This window comes from Xiphophorus hellerii, chromosome 16, assembly GCF_003331165.1.
Source record: "Xiphophorus hellerii strain 12219 chromosome 16, Xiphophorus_hellerii-4.1, whole genome shotgun sequence".
In the NCBI taxonomy this organism is placed as follows: Eukaryota; Metazoa; Chordata; class Actinopteri; order Cyprinodontiformes; family Poeciliidae; genus Xiphophorus; species Xiphophorus hellerii.
The window spans coordinates 14,407,194-14,420,440 of record NC_045687.1 but is presented as its reverse complement, the minus strand read 5'-3'; the positions used below and the strand labels follow the sequence as shown (position 1 = coordinate 14,420,440).

The 13,247-nt window shown below is 40.0% G+C and overlaps 2 protein-coding genes across 3 annotated transcripts; one reads left to right on the top strand and one right to left on the bottom strand.

The window, feature by feature from the left end:
- The first annotated feature begins 2,040 nt into the window (after positions 1–2,040).
- LOC116735714 (uncharacterized) lies at positions 2,041–4,872 on the top strand. Its single transcript, XM_032587763.1, has 2 exons — positions 2,041–2,511; positions 2,773–4,872. The coding sequence occupies exons 1-2, from the start codon at positions 2,320–2,322 to the stop codon at positions 4,483–4,485; spliced, it is 1,905 nt and encodes a 634-aa protein (XP_032443654.1). The 5' UTR covers positions 2,041–2,319; the 3' UTR covers positions 4,486–4,872.
- Positions 4,873–6,724: 1,852 nt separating this feature from the next.
- Positions 6,725–12,454, bottom strand: aimp2 (aminoacyl tRNA synthetase complex interacting multifunctional protein 2). Of its 2 annotated transcripts, none has more exons than XM_032587764.1 (4): positions 12,196–12,454; positions 10,297–10,515; positions 9,851–10,085; positions 6,725–7,527 (listed from the first exon to the last, which is right to left on the bottom strand). In XM_032587764.1, the coding sequence occupies exons 1-4, from the start codon at positions 12,319–12,321 to the stop codon at positions 7,139–7,141; spliced, it is 969 nt and encodes a 322-aa protein (XP_032443655.1). In that variant the 5' UTR covers positions 12,322–12,454; the 3' UTR covers positions 6,725–7,138. The 2 variants fall into 2 exon arrangements, with proteins under 2 accessions (XP_032443655.1, XP_032443656.1); XM_032587765.1 differs by having other exon boundaries at positions 12,307–12,454.
- Positions 12,455–13,247: the final 793 nt, after the last annotated feature.

Genomic DNA, 13,247 nt, shown 5'->3' with positions numbered 1-13,247 from the left:
AACAGCCCAACAACCGAACAGACTGTTCAAACCAATTAGATGTTCAGCATGTGTTCCTGTACTGAACAGGAATCATCAGGGTTCACCGGGTTCATTCGGAAAGCAAAAGTTGAAAGGTAGAGAGAGGCAACAAATATTCCATAAGTATCCATACACATTCAACCTCTCGACATTTCGCCAAATTAGAATCAGAAACCTCCAATCTATTGTATAGTGGGAGGGAAATCATCACAGACGGCTATCATTTTTTTTTAATCTAGAGAAAATGCACATCTAGAAACTGATATTGTTTCCCATTCTTCTCTTCCTATTACCTCTACCTGAGTCAGATTGGATGGATAGTTTCTTTAAATGTTTATTTTCCGGTCTTGACATTGTGATTTGGTTGATTTACATCTGGACTTGGACTGGACCATTCACAAATACTTTAATCTGAACCACTCAGTTATTGGTCTAACAGGGTGTTTTGCAGCGTCTAACAGATTATCTACAGAGTTTCCTTGTTGCTCCACAACTCTATCAATGCTGATTGGTTACCTGTCCATGTTGAAGAAATTATCCATAGCATGATGCTGTCTCCACCATGTTTCACAATGTTGTGGGTTCAGACTGGTCGGTAGCATTGACAATATTTTGTGTATTGACTGGATGCAGATTTTGTTTTCACAGCTTTACTGTATCCACATGGTTTGTGGCACACGTCATAAATATTATATAGTTATTACTCAAGTCACAAATATTTCAAGCCTTTATATCTTGTAATGTAAATTATCACAATTTAGAGATAACAAAGACAAAGAATTCAGTGTCTCTGACAATTAGAATATTGTCAGAAAGTTGAATATTGGAAACTAATGGTGGAACACCGTATTAGCTACTTAGCTTAAAACACCTGCAAAGATTTCCTGAGCCTCTGTCTCAATGCTCTCTCAGTGCAACAAAGTCATGGGAAAGACTGCTGACTTAACACATGTCAAGCAAAATCTATTTAATGGTTTGAAGGATCTTCCCAACGAGTGGAATGACTCACTGACGATTCATATTCTGTTTCTGGGACAATGTCACAATTGTCTTACCTGGGAGAAGGAGAGAAGAAACTGAACTGCATGGTTAGTAGGCCAAATTTCTTATTTCAGATGTGATTAACGTTTGTATTTCCTTTGGAAATTGGTGTCACAGAGTTCAGATGAAGAGTGAAGAAGCACAGAATCCACACTGCTTGAAGTCCAGGGTGAAGTTTTTACAGTCAGTGACGATTTGGTGTTCCATGTCATGTTCTGGTGTTGGTCCTCTCTGTTTTCTGATATCCAAAGTAAAAATCTACCTAGATATCTGAGAGCTGCTTCAGTGATCATGGTGTTACTCTGCTTGGTTGGCCAGCAAAGTGGCCTGACCTGAGACTCAGTCTATGGGGTATTGTTAAGAGGAAGATAAGACACCAGACTCAGCAATGCAGAAGAACTAAAGGCAGCAATCAAAACAACCTTGTTACATCTCAGCAGTTACACAGGCAGATATTCTACATCTCACCATCTTGATGAAACAATTCAAGTAAAAGAAGGACCAACCAGGCACTGAGTGCCTAGAAATGAGCAGATTATTCAGAATATATTTCTCTTTAAAATATATATTTTTATTGATCTTAATATCCTGATTTTCAGACATTGGATTGTATTTTTGATTTCATAATCAAAAATACAAAACCTCCCCAAAAGCTTAAGCAGAAAAACCCTGCGTAAGGTTACCTAAAGTTAGACTAACTAAGGCATCTTTTTCAAAAAGATAAGAACATATAGGATTTAATTTCAAATTCTGCACAATATGTGGTTACAGATGTGACATGTGTTTTTAGAATAAAATTTAAAACAAATAAAAAAAATTTCTCTCCAATTACCAAACTTGCTTCAAATATCTATTTATTATAGATCATGTATTTGTCTATTCAAACACGGTAATATTTTACCTTCTACCACCTAATGGCGGCACTAGGTAGCTCCAACAAATAAGGGGGGAAAAAAGGTGCACCTCAAAATAACAGATATTGACTATGACGTAACAACTATGGGCCCGTTTCTTTGAGGCGCATGCGCACTTAACACACTTCAGCATTGTGCTGGAGCGCTCGCGAACAGGAAGATGACGTAGGCGTCCTCTCCTTCACCACTTGCTGAGCAACATGGAAACAAAGGCCTGCCCCTTTTTTCATGAGGATTTCTCCACAGCCAGCGTTACTTTACGTGTAATCAAGATTACTAAATCGGATTACGATACTTTTTTTGTGTTTTTAGCCCGTCTTTAGCGGCAGACATTGCGTCTGAAATGGATGTGGAGCAGCATGACATCTGCGGGGAGACTAAATCGGCCATTAACACTTGGCGTTATCGCCACCATTTCACGTACAAGGCTGATCAGGGGAAAAATATCATCGTCCAATGTAATCTGTGCCTGCCGAGGGTCAATCTGCTGTCCACGTCGAAAACCTCCACGTCAAACCTAAAGAAGCATTTAGACGTAAGTTAGATAAACGCAGCGTGAATGTGAAGATCTCCAGCTCAGTTTGTATTCAGGTTTAAAAACCGAGTAAATGAATGAACAGCTCTCCTAATGAATAACGTTACACATGGTCCCATCATGGCGCTGCAGACTTTCCCAAGAAAATAAGGCAGCTGCTTGTTCGATAGTTTTGTCGGGTTTTTTTGTATTGCACAAGTTTCTAAAGTTGCACGAAGTTATATTACATCCACCCTGAAACATGTCTTTGTTTTTTTTCAGAGAACACACTTGGGCTGTGAAGCCAGGCCTGATGCAAAGAGAGGGAGGAAGAAGGAGGAGTACAACGGTGAGGAAAGCAGACACTGCCAGCTGAAAAAACTCAAAGCAGAGATCATCTCTAAATGCCTGACCCAGTCCAAGATTGATGATCTCATCTTCAGCTTCATTGTGGAGGATTGTCAGTCTTTCTACGTGCTGGAGCAGCCTGGTTTCCAGAGGCTGATCACAGGTTTGACAGAGGGGCTAAAGGTCATGGACAGGGTGACCCTGTTCACCAAAGTGGACCAAGGCCTCACCAGAATGCGGGAGGAGCTGCTGGTCAAGCTCAGTAGCATCCAGTACGTGTGCACCACAGCAGACATCTGGACGGCCAACGACAGGAGCTTCTTTGGCATTACGTGCCACTGGATCGATCCGGAGTCACTGGAGAGAAAGTCTGCCGCTCTGGGGTTCCCGCGGTTGCAGGACACGATCACATACGACTCCATCGCTGGGCGGATACATGACACCCATGTGGCGTACAATATTGAAAATAAGGTCCAGACCACGGTCACCGACAACGCCAGCCCTTTTGCCAGCGTCTTCAGAGAGTTTATGGCGGACAGTCAGGAAAGGGATGATGACTTTGGGTTCTTCGAGAATGTGAGAACCATCCTGGAGGGTGAGCGAGAGCAGGACATGCTCTTGTTCCTGCCCCCGGTGCAGCGATGCGCCTCTCACGCCCTGGAGCAGATCATCACTGAGGACTTTTGGCAGACCATCTCGGAGGGGCCCATGTGTCAGCTTCATTACAGCTCCATGACCAAGGTATTCTCCATATGGAACAAGTGCCACCATCTCCAGGTCGGAATGGAAGTGGCAGAGGAGATCAGGAAGATGCCGCTGGTCGTCCCAGCTGTTGTCCGCTGGAACATGGAGTACTGTGCCGTGCAGAAGATCATCTCCCTCAGTGAGCGGGAGCTGACGGAGCTCTGTGCCCGTCTGGAGGTCACCCGCCTGCAGCCGGAGGAAATGGCCTTCCTCAAAGAATATGTGACTGTGTTCCACCCTCTCGCATTTGCGCTCGAACTCTTCCAAGCCGAGCAGAAGTGCTACCTTGGTCTCGTCATCCCAACCATCTTGAGCTTGAAGAACAAGCTGAACGAGCAGAAGGACGCAGCCAAATACTTTGGCGACGTCATCAACAGCATTGCCGTGGCGATCGATGTTCGATTTCAGGAGTTTTTCTCCAACAACGAGGCAAAGATCGCCACGGCAACGACCCCTCAGTTCCGCCTGTGGTGGATGGCGGCCTCCGAGAGGGAGGAGATGTGCTCCCTGCTGGCCACCGAGGCTTCCCAGATGGAGCCCTGCGACGTGCCCGAGGCCAACACCAGCCGCAACCTGTCCACGATAAAATCCGAGGACGACTTCTTCAGCTACGGGTCGGCGAAGACCTCCACTCAGAACCAGCAGCGAGGAGTGACGGAGGAAATCCGCAAGTATGTCGAGGGAACGGGGAAGAGCCTCGAGTGTCTGCAGGATTTCCCCAGAGTGAAGCAGCTTTTTCTCAAATACAACACCACCCTGCCTTCGACGGCCCCCGTCCAGCGCCTCTTCAGCCAGAAGGGCAACCTCATGACCTCGCAGAGAAACTTTCTAACAGACGACTACTTTGAACGCATTCAGCTTTTAAGATACAACAGCACCGTGTGTCCTTTGTTAACAGAATGACTTTTTTGTCCCAACCTTTCAGCTTGTGAGGAATCAAACCGTAATGTGCTAAATCATGACTGAAAATAACAAAACGTCTCATTTCAGGCGCTTTAGCCTTGAGGTGTTTTTTGCATTTTCATCCTCTCCGTTTTTTATTAGTGAAGCATACTTCTGCTCCTTCACAATGGACTAATGAAAAGAAAATATCTGATTGACAATCATTATCACTGACATTCAGAAAGAATGAGCTGACAAAAACCATCTTCCTATTGTGCTGTTTTTATGATTTTAGAAAAGCCCAAAAAGCTAAACTGAAAGGATTTTGTCTTTTTCTACAGCTGTTTAGTACGAATGCATCTTGTTCTGTATGTTTTATATCGTATATAAAAAGGCAAACAAAACATGTTTGAATGTGTCTCTGCTTTTTTTTGTCCCATTTGAACTAACAAAAAGGCAATTAGCAATGAAGCTTGCTAACTTACAGTTTCAGATAGTTTCTCTATCTCTTACTCTCTCTATATAGATACATACATACACAAGGCTAAATTAAGAGTTTGTGCATTTCCACCAAGAAATTAGCCATTTTAAATGAATTCTGCTAATTCTGCCAATACTGATCAAATATTCAGCCAGAATTGCCCTTAACACTTGTAGATGACCAAAGACTGCAGTCAAGAGGCGACTTAATGAGACATTGGATAGAGTATTTGTAAGGCTTTGACTTTCCATGTCTAAATCAAAGTCAAAGTTAAAATTGTGTTGAAAAAATAAATCTCCAGTTTAACATGACATTCATATCCATGGTGAAAGTTTCTGTAAAGAACTATTTGTATGCAGCTTTGGCTTCATCAGCATACACTGATTGGTGTTCATAGATGCCTGTATTTATAAGCAAGATATTCACAGATAGCAAAACTCTAGTGCTGCAGCGTCTCAAGTGTACTCCATGCCATGTGCCCAGATGTCAGCTAAGAGCTTTCGTCTTGTCAGACAGCTGCCTGGAGACCAACAGGAGCTTGTCAGAGAATACAAACACATTTCTGCGCAGGCTCTGCACGGACCGAAGCTGTCAAAAACAAAACTCTGGGGAGAATCCAAAACCATTCCACAGAGAGAATGAAAAATCATAGTTTTAGGTTGTTTCTTTTAGTGTTATTGCCTGTCTGAATGTTAAGGTATGCAAATTCAAGAGAAATCCTTTCGCATATAGCAGCCACAGAGGATTATACAGACATAGACATGGACTGCTGAGAATCTCCACTTCTAACAGTGAGGCAGGATTTCACTGCACACATCAGATGATAAGAAGTAAACTGAATAAGTAACAAAAGTTATGCAGAAAATCCCAATCTGTCACAGTACAAGCTAGTGATAAGTTAAAAAATTTGTTTTTTTAAGCTAAAGGTCTCTCAATCTGTACTTTGTGCTGTTTCAACATGAAAATTAGTTTTAGCTGCATGTTTTTCGGCATACAAAATATTATTTGCCAGGCTACTCCTAAACCAAAGACCGAACAGAGGAACCGGGTCTAAAGAGGAAAAAGGATTGGAATGTGGCTCTGTGGTCCAAATTTATATATTAACAATTTTACATTTAATTTGGAAATCCACATACCATAGGTAGATACTGATTTTATTTTCCAGCAGTTAGCACCTCCCCACACTGCCAAAAAATACAATATCTGGTTTAATGATCATGGTATGTGTCTGATTGGCCAGCAAGCAGAACTGATCTAAACCCCATTTGGAATCAGTAGTTTGTCAAGATACCAGATTCAACATTGTAAGGCCAAAATAAATATGTGTCAAGCCAAAGGACCTATTAAGTCAACCTGTACTTTAACACTTCAGCAGAGCCACAGGTTGATTTCTGCAAATAGAGTCCCAACAAAGTATTGCATGCATATTCAGCACAGCACTAAATATAGGAGTTTCACATTATTGAATTACTGAAATAAAATAACTTTTTGATATATTAATTTATTGAGATTCCCCTGCAACTGTTGGAAGATCCTAAGGTTTGGTGGAGCAAATGCTGCTCAGCATTTTCTTACTTTTCATTTCATTCCTTGGTCATCATTCAGTAACATATTATCATGAAGTACATAAAGGTATTAAATGACAAAGTATATTTGGAAGTATACTTAAGTCAACCTATATTTCTGCTCCTTTTGGGCAAAGATGTGAACTACAGAAATAACCAGGTTGTTTTCTAAATAACTTAAATAAAGGGAACAAAAAAGCAAAACAAAGCCAAGTTTAAAGTTTGATCCAAATTTAAGTCTTTTAATGTTTTAAGAAAACAAATTGTATAAAGTATTACTTGTGAAAAGACCTAGTCACACCCCACACATTAACACACGTTTAGAACAGGATCATGTTAGGCACAAAGTTGGAGGAGAGTGCGTAGTCATTGTGTTTGTTTTATTACCTCCCTCAGTACTTAAACTTAATTTACCAAGGGCTTGTCTATGCAATCCTCTCATGCTTCCCCCCGTTTAATAAAAGCAGCATGGGAGAAATAAATACTTTAACATGACTTTACCCACCGAGTCTGTCAGTACACTACAATAGGGTGGGGAAGAATTAGAAGGAGTTCAAGACATAGCTGAGATAATTTTTTATTCTAATGCCCCTCTGTTATGTTGCATGTGGTCCTAGAAAAGCCCCGGTCACTTTAGGAGGAGCTTGGCAGGACCAAAGTGGCCCAGGTTCTCGCAGGACTTGATCCAGCGTTGAACGTTAGCGGCAGTGGCGGATGTTGAGCCGTTCTGCGACAAACAGCAGTAGCAGGCAATATCGGCCAGGGAGAACTCCGGCCCACAGAGCCAGGGGGCATGACCCAGAGCGGAGCTGAGGGCCCGCAGGACAGCGGCCTGCTCCTTGGCGCTGCCGTCTGCCAGCTGGTAGAAAGCAATGTCCACCCAGCTGTCCACCAGCGTAGCCGCAGCGGGGTTGCTGGGGTAGGGAGCGAGTAGCTTGAAGAGGAAGCGTGCTACGTTGGCCTCGCCCTCAATGGGACACATGTTGCGGATGCTGAACTTCATTTCCAGTTTGGGAACTGTGAACAAACACGGAGAAAAAAGAAACATACAGGCGCTTTTCAATAAATCCAATCATCACCAAGAAGGTAATTAATTTCAGTAATTTAACTGAAAAAGAGACGTTCATGTACATTCAAAACATAGCATGACAATTTACAAGTATCTATTTATTAATTTTGATGAGAGCTAGCTGCTCATTAAAATTCTAAATTCAGTTTCAAAGAAAATTTGAAAATCAAATAAAGTGTTTTCTGGTTGAAATGTACGTTCACATATCACATGAACAACAGCATCAGTGCCAGAAGGCATGAAGACAACCTCAGGTTGCTCAAGATGTTGCCTGTGCACCTTTTCGTGACCACACTTTTTCCTTCCATTCAATTTTCTAGTAATATGCTTCAACAAAACCTTATGAATATCCAGCTGCTTTAGCAAGGATTTAGGGTTCTTAACCCTTCTTATGGAGGTCAATGAGTGTCTGCTGGACAACTGAAGGCAACACGCTTCCTCCTAGTTTTATTTCAAAATTTAACTGAGAAAATGAAATTGGACTTATATACCATAATCATTCCAGTCACCAGAGTACCACATTTAAAATGTATCTGTAAGTAACAAATCTATTCCCTTTTTTAATTTTTGATGACAGCATAATGTCAACAAGTATAGGTAAGAAACAACATAAAATATTCTGCTGTTTTCCTCATTCTACTGCTTTCAGGTAGTTTTGTTCCTGATAATTACAGCCATCGATCATATAAAGTTCCACCTCTTAATCACCCCACAAAGCAGCTGAAAACCTACTTGAAAGCTCATGTCTTTTTGTTTCTTGTAATTACTTTGACCTGGTAAATAGTATGGTAATTAAGTTTTATAACATCAGACAGGCTGAGCAGCAATCTGCCCACATGCTTTCACATGAGATTACATCCAAATTAAACAGCACAGATGTGTATTACGCCTGTGTGGTTCAGCAGAGATGAACCACACAGGCTTAGTAGATAGATTTCAGAATACTATCATGCATTAGTGCAGAATTTAAAATCATATACGCTGTGTTTTTTTATTTTATTTTACTTAAGACATTTGAACTACATATTTCACTGCCAACTTAGTTTCATGAAATGTGAGGTACAAAATCTGTTTTCCATCACAACTGAAAACGGCAACATGGAAAAATATTAACAACTTTATCCCTGCTTCCACTTTGCTCTGTTTTTCTGGTGTTTTCTTGGTCTTTGTGATGTTATTCCCTCATGTCCTGTGAGAGACCTGCGAGGCCTTCACAAAATACACTGCAATTTGTGGCTGTGACAAGTTCAAAGGGTATGAATACTTTTGCAGGGGACTGCAAAAACTCTTCACATTGCAAAAAAAAAAACGTGTAGCTGCATGATAAATTAGAATTTACCATTCAGCATATTTGGACAATCAAAGGACGTGATATGACAAGTTTCAGTCTCTCACCAAATATCTGGCATGCTAAATCTAATGAAGGAGCCGCTTGTTGACTTGAGATGTCAGGAGCAGTAGCAGCTAATAAGAAATAAGAAATGAAAAGAATACTACAGCCAACAAATATACAGCAAGAATAGAGGAGAGTGAATAAAGCGTGGACCCAGAAAGCTGTTTCCTATGTGCAATAATATTACAGCCTCAGGAGCGTAAACACATGTAAACAAAACAGATTAAATCTCAAAGAGCTACACGGATGATGGTGTAACCACATAACACTTTTGTGCAAGAGAACTGTAGATGACAAAAAATAATAAGTCATGGCTTGTGAGTGTCCTCAACAAGGACGATAAGGAACTAAACTTTATTTTTGGCTGGTCTGTGGGAAGCTTTTTCCAGTCCGTTAACACTAGCACAAACAGATTTTGAGTGATAATGGGGCAGGATCATCAAGAGGAAAATGGAAAAAAAATTGGTATTTGCAGGTCTGAGCTTCACAAAATCTCTAGACAGTGCATTTCTACAAGACCTGCACAATGTGCTGCAGTCATTACTGTAATATCAATAAGTGTAAAATGGAAATACCAAAGGACTTCTTGGATGCAATATTTCAAGTGTTGTGCATGCAAATTCAACATGCCAACAATATATTTTGCAGGTTTAGTACTTTCACAGCGTTCCATTCCTACACCTGTTGTTTACTTTTAGAGGAAGCTAAAGCTCAGAAAAACGTAAGCTAATTTTGACAGATATTACTGTCATAGCATTGAGAAACAGTATTCCAATTCATCTTGTGCAGTCTTGATCTCTACCCAAATAAAAGAATAATCTTGTAGTTTGAACCTGGCTGAACATAACTATAATGAACTTGTGTCAGTGCCCGCTTACCATCCTTCCATATGAGGGTGAAGCCCAGCTGGAACATATGGCGAGCGTAACTGTCTGCGTGTTTGGGTCCCAGGCAGGACAGGAGCTGTGGCGGCACGCTGCTGACCGAAGAGTGGACGTGGACAGTGGAGAGAACCCGATAGTGCTGACACAGCAGGCTGTGGAGAACCAGCAGCGTGAGGGGAGGCTGCGCAGGGTTTGCATTTATGACGATGTCACGGAGAGCACCCAGGTCCTAATTGGACGAAGGAAAATGTATTGTGAGTAATAAGTCGATTACTCTATCCACAAATGGGAAACTGTCTGTCCAAATCCTCTAATATACCAAGACTACTTCCGATATAGATAGGGGGAGCTAGTTAGTAGAGTCTTACGATTTCTCCAAAATCTAAAAGCCCTAATGGAACAGTTAGCTGTACATGCTATGACATGCATCACTTCTCTACCTTCCCCAGAAGTGCGTCAAGGTTTTTAGTTGCTTTAAAGATGTCACAGCTGGAGCTCTGTGAGGAGAGGCTGCTGCTGACAGTCACATCCAGATCCGCATCTGGGGTCGTCACAGTCTTGGCGAGGCCTTCCACCGCCGCTTTCAGCTCGTACAGCTTCCTCATGATCTCATCCTGACGCGCCTCCAGAGCCTTGACTGCTGGGTCCACGTCACCATTCTGGAAAGACAGAAAGATGTAGTTTAGCTTTTTAAAGCTGAAGTGACTGAAATTTAACCAATACATTAACATGACGACTAACAATAACAACAACTCCCTAAATACATAACTATTAAAAAAATAATAAGAAGAAAAACTTTGCTGAAGTTTTGCATGCCTTGCTAATTACCTGATCTAGATACTTTATGATTTCATAAGGGCCTAATTTTTGGAATATGTATATAAATGAATAACACATTTCCATATTAGAGTTTCCATTATAGGAAATATCATTAAATAGTAATTAAGGGGAAGCTTTAGATGCTACACATTTGCTGGACAGAAAGGAAAAGAAACACTTGGATATTACTGCAAAGGAGCACCGAGAAGGTTTTGCTGACAACGCTAAGTTGGGTAAACTGCTCCACAGAGCAACACTGATAAACAGGGACTACGCAGCAGTATTTACAGGAAGCCTTGCCTCCATCTTTAACTCTTCCATCAGAGGAATGGCAACAGCTTCAGGAAAAAGAAATGCTTGTCTGCCATTTTGGTGAAAATAAAATTAAACTATAAAAGTACTTTATTTAACACACTGTTACATCACAAAATGTTGTGTTCTCCTTAAGAAAAAAAAAGAATTGACATTTACAGTACATAAAGCTGTAATTAGAACAAGCATAGCAGGGAGGTAATGTTTCGAAAACAATTTGAAAAACAATGCCAAAAGATTTGAGTATTACAAAGTTCAACACTGTAGTCTTGGAATATTCTTTCAAGTCATAAAAAAACAACAGAAAACAGAGAAACTTGTTCAGTCAGAGTATTCTGCAAGTCAGCTGTTCTACCTTAAGAAATGCATCTTGTGACTAAACCTGATCTACTAAACCAACAACAAATTAAATACAGTGTGCCAAAGATCAGAAATAATACACTCTGTTTGTCTTTAATGATGGACTGTTAGTTTTAGTCACTAAAGGCATTCATTCATTCATTTATATATATATATATATATATATATATATATATATATATATATATATATTTCACATTGCTAAATAAAACAACTTAGAAGCTAAAGAGCTGTGTAATTTTGGCATTCTTACGTTCACCATAAAACATTGCAGTGTTGATTTTCTTTCTGATCCTATTTAAGTAAACGCCGATTATAACCACGATCACAGCAAACATCCATTGAGAGATTTATTATTGAGCAGAAAAAATCTCAACCAGCAGTTATCTTGGTGATAAGATGCAACAACAAATCTGTGAAAAATCTCACCTTTTTGACACAGTAATACATTTTTCATCAGCAGCTCAGTATCCCTTTTGCAGGAAGTGATTATTTCTTAGTGGGCCAAGTTAAATCTAGGTGGTGACTTTTTTCACTTTCATTTCCTCAAAACCACACACGAAGTTGACCTAAAAGATAGATTTTTCTATAATCTTTAGTCACTAAAGTCATTCATTTAGCTTTTGATAATATAATACTTCCATAACCTCATGACTATGTAGAGCACTGGTTGCATCAGCCAGATTTGACATATTCACAGTCATGTAAGCTCAGGAAGCTAACTTGGCTAAAAATAAACAAGCTGGGACGTATACCAAAACATAACAAGGGGGGGGGAAAGGCACAATGTTATAATTGAGGCTTGATAGCTCTAAATCCTGACTGAAATTAAACCAGTAAGCGGTTACCTGAAGCACATGGTCCGAGCTGCAGCTGTTCTCTTGAGTCGTGTGGATATTTGGTAACTTGTACATGCAGGTGGGCAAATCAATCTTTATGTCCGGAGAGACGGGCTTTACCTGGTACATGGTCATGGCGGAGCACACTCGGACCAGTGCCAGGGACAAACACTTAAAACACAAAACACTAAAACCCTCGGAAGAGGTGTGACGTCGACAGGCAGCTAGTGCTGCTAACACGCCTGCACCGGAAAGAGAGGCCACGGTGTCGTCACATCCGGCAGAAAAAATAAATAAATAAATAAAAATTTAGTTTTCTTCTTCTTTTCTTTTTTAAATATAAACTAATTTGTACATTTAATTTGAATTTTCATGTAACAGTATACAATTTTAATATAAAAGTAATACAATTTATTTTTCATTAGTTTTAGTTCTAAAGCACTTCTTGCAATCTCCAAACACTCCAAAAAATAGAATTCGTGTTTTCATGCGGAAATTTTCCATTCTATTTTATTTTATTTTATTTTATTCATTTTTATACGTTGGTAGTTTGATGAAGTCAGAATTTGACTGGATGCATCTTTACTCAGGGTGATTCACATTTAGGAGTTTACATTAATGTTATTTTCAGAAGAAAAAAACAACATTGAGGTGAATGAAATGAACCGACAAGAAATAGGAAATGCTCGTCCTCAAGAAAGAGAACCTTTACAAAAGATTTTCAAGTACAATAAATAATCTTTGAAAAAAAAACTGAAGTTAGTTTCTGGTAAAAGGGCTGATAAGTGAGAAGCAACTGATTGTAATACCTGATGTAATCAGACAAATTATAATACTATGTAAATTCTGGCATTTGAAAAAAAAAAATCAATAACAACATACAAATCAATAACATATTAACACGATAACAAATCAAGAAATATTTCCAAATGTTACTTTTTCACAACTTAAAGCATTTTAAACCAGCACATACAGCAGATACAAACCATGTTCTTGAACAGTGCACATCAATTCCACTAACAAAATTAATGGTACACTGTATATTTACTTGCAGTCTTAAT